At 25.4% G+C, this 10,323-nt stretch overlaps 2 protein-coding genes across 2 annotated transcripts in view; one reads left to right on the forward strand and one right to left on the reverse strand.

The window, feature by feature from the left end:
* Positions 1 to 716: 716 nt before the first annotated feature.
* LOC105625685 (caspase-8) lies at positions 717 to 5,340 on the forward strand. Its single transcript, XM_012207009.1, has 6 exons — positions 717 to 1,251; positions 2,817 to 3,085; positions 3,209 to 3,401; positions 4,243 to 4,368; positions 4,705 to 4,842; positions 5,135 to 5,340. The coding sequence occupies exons 1-6, from the start codon at positions 717 to 719 to the stop codon at positions 5,338 to 5,340; spliced, it is 1,467 nt and encodes a 488-aa protein (XP_012062399.1).
* Positions 5,341 to 6,694: 1,354 nt separating this feature from the next.
* LOC105625686 (pickpocket protein 11-like) overlaps positions 6,695 to 10,323 on the reverse strand; it is a 10,761-nt gene continuing 7,132 nt past the window's right edge. Inside the window, exons 3-5 of the mRNA XM_012207011.1 lie at positions 8,989 to 9,181; positions 7,579 to 7,685; positions 6,695 to 6,825 (exon numbers count right to left, since the gene is read on the reverse strand). Of these exons, the coding sequence (XP_012062401.1) occupies positions 6,695 to 6,825; positions 7,579 to 7,685; positions 8,989 to 9,181 (431 nt within the window). The remainder of the gene's footprint in view (positions 6,826 to 7,578; positions 7,686 to 8,988; positions 9,182 to 10,323) is intronic.

Genomic DNA, 10,323 nt, shown 5'->3' on the forward strand with positions numbered 1-10,323 from the left:
GAGAGAGAGAGAGAGAGAGAGAGAGAGAGAGAGAGAGAGAGAGAGAGAGAGAGAGAAAGGGATTGAGAAAAGGAGCAAGAGAATGAGGAAAGAATTCGAAATGGCGGATGCGAATACTCATAGTGCCTTACTAAAACTTGTAACCTATAATCGCAAAATGGTGCACTGTCGCCCTCTGAAAAAGTGGATTACACAATAATATCTACCTTTTTGCGGTGCTCCTGATGCGAATAGATAGTTGAAATCGCTAAAATAACTATCTATTAAATTAATAAAGATTTCAATGATTTCAGCGATTTATTTCTATCTAGGAGCACTGCAAAAAGGTGATTGTGTAGTTAACATCCATTTCTTCAGAGGACAGTAGTGTGCGGCATTTTGTGATTACAGATTATGGGCCATCATGTCCTCTCTCAGGTTTCTCTTTGGTTCTGTTTATTAGTGTTTTCATTGTGTTTTCATCATGTGAAATTAACGGTTAGAATTTTTTTTTGTAAAAATTTTCATTTTTTGTGAACATTTTTATTTAATATTTTAATATCTTACCGATTAATGTGTTATCACAAGTAATTATTCAATAGATCTTACTTTAATTTTGATAAATTTAAGCTTATTCGACCTGTTTTTTTTTAATATTAATTGAGATAGACAATTTGTTATTATTGATAACATATTTCAGGTAAATGGGAATACTGTTAATGACAATACGATTAACCATGTCATTATTGATGGATGGGATTGCATATAATATAGCAAAAACAGTTATAAACATAAACATTTTGAAACAGATAGAAGATGACCTTGATATGGATGAAAAGATTTCTATATTATTCATGATACTCGATTATGCAAATGAATTTAATAATATTTTTGAACTTTTTAAACTAAAGACAGAAAATGCGTACGTAATTGTAGACTATGTAAAAAATAATCCAGAAAATTGGGAAGAAAAAGTCTTAGAAGCATTATGTATTTTGAATAATCGACAAGTACTAAAGAAGTTAGGAATATCATTCAGTGTTTTAGATTTACAGTATGTTCCAAAGCTTACATCATATTCAAAAAGTATAAATGTAATTGCAAAGTGTTTATATAAATTATGTGAATCTTTAAATGAAAGTGAACAAAAATTATTATTGAACTATGTTAAATCTGAAATCCATAATTATGATCCATTGTTAGACAATGTAGATTATCTTGAATTACACATGCTTTATTGGATACAAATCGGATATATAACAATTTCAAAAGGTATTTATTTCAGTATATAATCTTTGAAAAGAGAGTATTTATATGAATGAAAAGTAATATTAAAAAAAAAATTTATATTTTTTGAAGAAAATGTTTCATTTACATATGTAAAGCAATATATTACAACTTAAAACTATATATTTTATAAAATTAATATATAATATATTTTTGTGTGTGTGTGTGTGTGTGTGTGTGTGTGTGTGTATATGTAGTATATATATATATATATATATATTGATCAAGTAATTAAATAAAATTCTATTTTTAAAGTGCAAAAATACAAAATTTATAAAAATTAAATATTTGATGCAGAAAATTCGATATTTCATCTAGACATTGAAAACATGCAGAATTTACTTATATAGAGTTTATTTTATATAGAGAAAATTGGAAAATAGACATAATAACATTTTGTAAATTAACCTCGAATGAGTGTTTCATTATTTTAGTTTGTACTGATTATTACTTGTATCAATTAGCACCTTTATTAATTAACTTATTTAATTATATTATATAATTTCGACGATGCAAATGTATTCATAATATATATATTTAACTAATCATCTTAAAATGCATATTGTAACATTTGTGTAGTACACTGTTCTTTATGCATCATCAGCATCATCAAAATTTAGATAATAGAAAATTACTTGTTGGTATAAATATTAAATGATTTGAATTGATATAAGTTAAGATCATTAGATATTCATGCTTGTATGAGGATGAAGATTAAACTTGGAATGAAGATTCAAAAGATATGTTAAGTTTCTTTCAAAAAGATATAATTTTTGTTTTAACTTTAAACTTGTATAGTTTGCAAATACGAATAACTGAGATTGGAGTACTCATTTTTGCAGTTTACTTTTCATAATGTTATAGCAATTCCTTTCCAATTTTTTGTATATAAGTAGACTTTACAATGCATCTTGTTTTCAATGTTATAAACATTGTACGCCAATCTATAGAATCTTTCATGCCTAAGTAAAGGATTCTAAAATGAATCTGTTTTATCAATTTTTCCAAACAAATCTTTTTCTAACTTTACAGATTAAAAAATCCTTCTCTACATAATTAAAGTATAAACAATAATATAGTCGGTCGACTTTGTGCCAAAAACGAAAAAAGATTGGAAAATTAGTTTTATTACTGACTTTTAACATCGACTCATAATAATGTTTGCTTTATATACAAGTTTTATATTTCATATGTATAAAACAATCTTGATTTGGACTAGAGATTACCTGAATAATCAACCTTGATTACTTAGAATTAGATTTAGATACTTAATATGAAAGATCAATTAGTTAAAAAATTTGTATGTATGTGTGAGTGCGATATTGATATAGTAGTATATAAAGATATATTAATGTGTCGCACATTTTATCAATATATATTATAAATCAGTAATCTTATCGGAGTTCAAGCAAATGACAGAATTTTTTTAGTCACTTAATACATATACACATATGTAGATACATATTATGTTGTTTTTTTTTATATATTGTATATCTAATAAACTTAAAATGTTTTTTAATTAAATAAGATTTTATATTATTCTATTTTAGATAAAATGCATAATATGAAAAAATTATTAAAACATTTGAAAAAGTTTGAAGATGGGCATATAAAAATAATTTGTATGGAATTGGAGAAATTTGAGAATGGTCTACGGGTTGTTGATAATTGTCAAACTTTTGGAACAAAGGATGAAAATTACTTACAATCAACTTCTTCAGAAGAATCGTCTCTTATCAAAAGGCATTATAGAAAAAATATACAGTTAATTAACAGTGGATTATGTATTATCATAAATCAGATGTATTTTATGAAGGAGGTTATTATTTTAATTAGATGAAAATATATATATTCTAAATTCTATATTTAATTTATATATATATTTATATATATATTATAATTTAATTCTATATTCTAAATTCTATATTTTTGTTTTTTTTAGTATGAAACACGATTTGGAACAAGTGCAGATTCTATTAATCTATCTGAAACATTTCAAACCTTTGGGTTCAAAGTCGAGATACTTCAAAATCTAAAGAAAAATGAAATGTTAGAAAAAATAAAAAATATTTCGAAAAACTATGGTATTAAATATGATTGTTTATTCCTCTGTATTCTAAGTCATGGATACAAAGGTGAATAATATATATAACAATAGGAATTTTTTTGAAATATTTGAACTTTTTTCTGTTTTAAAATATTATATAATTATTATGAAAATTCTCAATAGAATAATCGTGATAAAATTATATTATGCTGTATCTTTTGCTCATTATTATTATCTTAAATTATGAAGACATCAGAAGTGACAAAAGAAAAAAAATAATAACAATAAAAATTCTTGCAGATTACCTTTAAATAGAAATACTTTTGATTAAATAACATTTGCAATTGTGATAGAATAGATTTATAAAATTATATAATATATATTGAAAACCATTTATTTGTTTTGGAGAGAAATTAAATTATATTTATTTCTGTATATTATTAATTTGAAAATTTGTTATGTGACTGTGAATATAAAATGAAGAACTCTGATTGATTTTCTTATACCTTATGCATTCTGCAACATTAAGCAAAAGCCTGTGTTACGGCTTATGTTCCACACTTTATTCAAGAGACGTCTTAGAATATTTTTAGTACATAAGGGAAGAATGTTTTTAGTACATAAGGAAGTTTTCAGAATGTCTTTCGAACGTCTCTCGAAATTATGTGCTGAATGGGATGATTATTTATTAATTAATAAAGAAAAAGGAGAGTTTTCAATATATGTTATAAATTGATTTTATTGATTATGTTTTTTATTGAAATATATTTCCATATATTAATATAGTTTGCAAGAATTTTTATTGTATATTTTTAACATCACAGGCTGAAATAATAGTGAGTGAACAGGAGTTTTAAAATATTTATTTATTTTTATTAATTAAATTTATATTTAATTAATGATCAGTAAATGATGAATTTATATCATAGGAGGCATAATTACATCAGATGAGAAAGAAGTTTCTCTGGAAACAATAGAAAGGGCTCTTTGTTGTATGGAATTGAAAGATGTTATAAAAATTGTTATTATTCAAGCTTGTCAAGGAAAGACATGTGGTAATAAAAGAAAGCTATCAAAAGTTAAAGTTATAATAAAAATATTTTGAACAAATTTAATATAGCGAGTTACACAAAAAATATATATATTATATAAAATATATATATATATATATATATATATATATATATAATATTTTAAAGATTTCAATGATTTTTTGTGTTTATTTTATAATTTTGAAAGATGCACAATATGTTACAAAATTGCTTAAACATACTATACAGTTTACATTTATCAGATATGCTTCTATACATTAAAAGTGCATTCTTTTTACAATACACATACTATAAAATATATTATTATTAAAGAAGTTATATAGCAGATTTTCCTTTTAGGAACTGTAAACAATTCCTTGACAACAGATGGTTTATATGATTCTTTTGCACCCACAAAAGATATACGTCAATTTGCAAATTTTTTTATGTTTATGTCGACAATACAAGGTTTTCTATCAATACGTCATAAAGAACAAGGTAAATAGTTGAACTATATTTTATAAAGATCTCCTATATTTTTTCTTCATTTAGTAGGATGATTCAGCAATTCTTAAATGTTCTTCAATTTTGGAATTTAAGTATTCTAAGAAACCTCTGCAATTTCAAAACTGATTTAGAATTTTTGTCTTTCTTCTCTTTAAAAAAAAAATCGATAAAATAGCGATTTTGTTAGATGTTCGTTGATCTTCACTTCAGGATCTTTAATATTATATTAATGACATATAATCATATATATATGTATATATATATATTTTTCCATTTTTTTCAGGGTCATGGTTTATACAAGAAGTTTGTAGAATTTTCAAAACTTATGGGAATCAGTTAAGTTTTTATGATTGTATCAGAAAAATAATGAAATCTATGCGAGAAAAAAAAGGAATAATAGATGGGAATCAGATTGCACAATTAACAGAAATACGACCGGATCGTTTGGAATCAGATTTCCAATTAAAGCAAGTTATCTCTGCAGATTAACTAGAAAGTAATCGTATATTATAAATATATTATAAATATTATGACTTATAAAGGTAGATAGTATATTCAAATAAATAATTTATATATATATTGATTGTGACAAAAATTAGTTTTAAGAGTTAAGACTTCTGAGCTCATATTGAATCATGACATCAGAAGCTAAAAACGATATGTTAATTTTTATTACGTGCTATTTGTAAATAAAGCTAATTTGGATAAAATGAAATGATGAGATCATTTAAATCAATTGTAAGAATGAAGAATTCAATTCGGCAAAGCCAAACAGACGACAGTATGCATGAGAGACAGGTGTCGATATATTCTAAAAATTGATAGGGAGTAATTAAGAAGAGAAAGAAAGAGAAATTGTAAGAATTTCGATGGGTCAAGAAGAAATATAATCTCGAAGATTGAGTACTTGATAGGATTTCAAACCAGTATATAAGTACGCCATGAATATCGTGCCCTGTACTGTCCCTACGCACACAGTCAAACCTAATTCAAAATTCTTAGGATGGGCGAAAGCAAGTTTCTACTAAAACATGAGATTTAACAAAGTTTTTCTACCTCCGCTTTATTGTCACTGACATTCCACAATATTTCCAATAGAGAAGTCGCATAGAATTGCTCTTATTATTGTTTGAACATTTAAGATATAATACGTTATAAGTAAAATTATGAAAGGTGTTTTGGATTTGCTATAGACAAAGACTAAAAGATAAGTTTGTCGGGAAGACTAAGAAGTTAAAAGAAAGAGATAAGTGAACGAAAGAAATTGTAACTCTCTCTTGTGAAGGGAGGAGTGTGAATCGGACTGTAATCTAAAAATACGCTAAGATAGGATATTTATGCGTTTTATCGAATGACATATTTTTTTAAGTCCGTTGATTACCACGGCTGTAAAATGGAGAGATTCGAGAATTTCTCTGTTCTGCAGTCTTTGTTGTACGACAAAAACGGATGAACGAATATCATTCTAAGTCTCAAATTTTTTTTTTATATATTTATTTGAATGTTCTCTGCAGAATTTTATGAAAGATACAAAAAATAGTTTAATTTACAGGATTGGAATCGAGATATATAAAGTTTAGACCGCTTAGCCTTTATTTCTTAATTGTTTGTGTTTTTCATATAACGATCTTTATAAAATGATACTTTAATTACATTATTTTAATTACATTTATAAAAGAAATAATAGACTACTTTGAGCTTAATGTAATTATCAAATTATTGACTATACATTTATATATAGATTGGTATCTTAAAATTTATTTTCATGACATAAAAAAAATAAATTATATATTTTACACTTTAATTTTTCAATCTTAAATATTCCTAAATATATTTATAGTTATTATATATTGCTATGTTTCATGGAATTGATACAAGCATCAGTTATAACACGTATTATGAAGAAATACAGAAACTCAAAGATAGACATGAGACTGAAACCAGCAAATAGTCCAAGTAAACCGCCAAATGATGCTGCAAATATTAATAAATGTTATTTGTATATATAATCTTACCGCGAATTTTCATGGGAGGATTATTTAACATGATTTGAGTGAAAATGAAAGAATCTAATAGAAAATGAGTGCGCTTTGCTTCTGCTTTGTGAAGTGATAAGAGATGCTGAAATGACAGAATTATCAACATTATAGGCGCATGAATATCTTTGACTTGACTGCAATAAAAAATCCTGTTTTAAGATTGAAATAGACGCAAAATTAAGAGGTATTTGACTTTGTACTAAAAATGAAAAAAAAGTTAAAAACTTGCACTTTTCAGTTCGTTGAACTGTCACCTGACATAGACATTTTCTTAATATAAAAGTTCTATATAGCACTTCTATATAGCACGGACAAAATGACGTAATATCACTTATGATGACAGCTATACGAGCTAAATGTAAGTGAAGTTTTTATTTTATTTTTTTTTTCGATTTTCTCGTAGAATTTAATGTTGTGGGTATTTTTTATGTGTACTTTAATTCTATGAATATAATTTTGCTATCCATAAATCCAATTCGGAAAATTATCGTTAAATGGAATTGATGGTAAAGTAGAGCAATTTTAGGATCCCTTTATTAGTCGCTTCGCTAGAATTCGCTTTTTTTCTGTCATTCTTTCATTTTGTATTAAAACGCATATGTGTGAGTATATTTCATCAAAATTCGTGGTGAGATATTCTAAATTCTCATCGACATCGATTTTATAATATGTAAAAACTTTATCTTACCAAAAATATTGCGCCAACTATAATTGACTGATCGTCGATATTGGAAAGCAACCAAATCGTTGAAAAATATATGTATTACACTATGATTGCTTATGCTGGTAGTGTTACTGTAAAATTATAATAAGGAGTTTTTGCAATAACATAGATATAGATATGATGAAAGTCACGTTATCTCTTTCTTAATTAGTTGTTAAGAAGAAGATAACGTTTACCGTAACGTTTATCGTATCTGAATAAATGATATTGCAAAAATTCCTTAATATCATTAATTATAATATCATTATGTAAAACATATAGAGAGAATATATTTTGGCTGTGTTGTTCACTACGAGTATATGTAATGTAAACTATTGATTTTTAATACTTAAAATCTATAATTTACATTATATATTACAGATTTTCAATATTCGCAGCGAATAATGGATCGCAGCTTTTAATATATAACTATCTAAATATCTAATATATAACTATCTAAACTTATATACTACTATAAGGGCATAATCAATCTCTAACATTCTAGATTTCACTGTATGATACAATGTACGATTTCATATTCTTTAATTTAATTTAATTAGTCGTATATAATTGTACACAAATAAAATGTGTTGTTCAATTGTGTCGTTATTTTATATCACTTCTAATATTAAATTTTTATATTCCATCATTCATTTATTTTTCGAGGAAGGGTATATCCAAACTTGCATAGTCGCATAAATAATATATGTATAAAGAAATTTATTCAATCACATTTCTCTTACAAAGTCGCACGTAAAATGTGATTGGATAACTTTCTTTATGAATATGTTTATGCGGCAATTTGCAAGTTTGTGTAGATATACCCAATCACTCTAATAAAAGGTTTCAAGATTACATTCAAATGTATTGGACACATATAGACTATTCTATATTTATATATGAGATTTTTCTTTATTTCACTTTGAAAAAAAAAAAGCAAAGCAATGTTTACAAGTCGACTGTATCTATCACGAAATCAGTAAGATTATCGATAATATGCAGTTTATCCAAAAATAATTCTTATTTTACATATTATTTAAAAGAAGTAAAATAAGTATAATAAAATCTGAAATTGATCCATCGCGTAGTTGAAAAAAACTTGTAAAAATAGAGGAAAGATAACAAACCAATGATAAGTGAAAAAGGCATAACGAAAATTATAAGAAATAAATTACAATTAGAAATGCAGTTCTATTCATACTTGAATCAAATTATTATTTTTACTCTTAACTGTTATTTACTTTTTCTTAAACGTTAATTTAAGGAACTGCAAGGAACTAATAATGGAGTTAAAATTAATGTTGTTGAAATATTGTTTTAAAATTAGTAAAAAGCATATCTGAAAGAAGATATATAATTTAATGCTTTATATATACAATTAAATTATTTTTTTACCTAGGTCTTTTTGAGAAATTGGAACCGTTATAATAAACAGTATTATCGAGAATACCGAAGGAGCTTTCAATGGGATAATAATATAGAAGGCAATCCGGTATGCATCCACAAGGTACTTTATTTACATCATCTAATGTTTTTGGAAGATTTTGTCGTTTTTGATTCATCTCTGGCCATGAATTATCTAAAAATGCTATAAAAACATTAATAGAAATATTAAAGAAGAATTAAAGAAACACTTTATTATAGTGTTTTGGAAAGTCTTGGGAATAAGCTACAAGAATGTACAATAAAAAATGGCTCCATTAAAAATATTTAATTTGATTTGATTTACATATTGGAAACTTCCAGAGTCAAACTCTTATCACCGTTAAATACGTTTTATTTAACCCTACACTTTAAACAACATAAGAATCTTTATTTTAGACTGCATATGTGAGAACACAATCAATATTAGAAATTCAAAATCCCTATTATGATCGAAGTTAGACTTTCATTGCTTTAAATAATTTAAATTTAAATTATTAATGTATACTATGTGTGTAATTGCATATATACCATATTATAGTCTTTTCGAACTGTGCGCCGAATTGTTTTTCCGAACTATAAACGTAATTAAAAACTACTCTAGTAATCACGAATTAAATTGAGAAGCAATTTCAATAATTTTATGCTACAATCAAGCATCACATTAAAAAGCATCATATTAAAATTAATATTGGATTGTCCGGAAAGTTCGTGCCGCAAAAGATTTAAATTTAATAAATGAAATTAAAAATTTAAATCTTCTACGTTTCAATTTTCCTTTAAAATCGGCACAAACTTTCTGGACAACCCAATATGTTGAAAAATTGTTAGTAGGGTTTCTTATGTATTTTTCGCTATAGTTAATCGTTTTTAAATATTTAATATTTCTGAACTTTTTGAGGACTCTCTGTATATACTTCGCAGTTTAGACGATATTCACTCTAAAAAAAAACATCGATTTTTTCAAGGGAGGCTTTTTTACTTCCTTAATGTGCGATTCAACACTTTGACGTATATATCAAAGTCATTGGAGGTTCATTATTTTCAATATTTACACATTTTTATTATTTTTATCTTAGAAAATCCGAATTAAATAATTAAAATTTTTGAAGCATTATATTTATTTACTATCCCGAATATATCCATGTACATAAAGTCAAACATACGGAAATAATTATGTGAGTACTTTTAGAAGATATTTTTAGATAAAAAAATTTGATTGTTAGTATAAAAATGTTTATTTTTTAAATGTTAGCTAATGTATGTTTGGAAGAGAGAGAGAGAGAGAGAGAGAGAGAGAGAGATTTT

Source organism: Atta cephalotes (genome assembly GCF_000143395.1).
Source record: "Atta cephalotes unplaced genomic scaffold scaffold00003, whole genome shotgun sequence".
NCBI classification, from domain to species: Eukaryota; Metazoa; Arthropoda; class Insecta; order Hymenoptera; family Formicidae; genus Atta; species Atta cephalotes.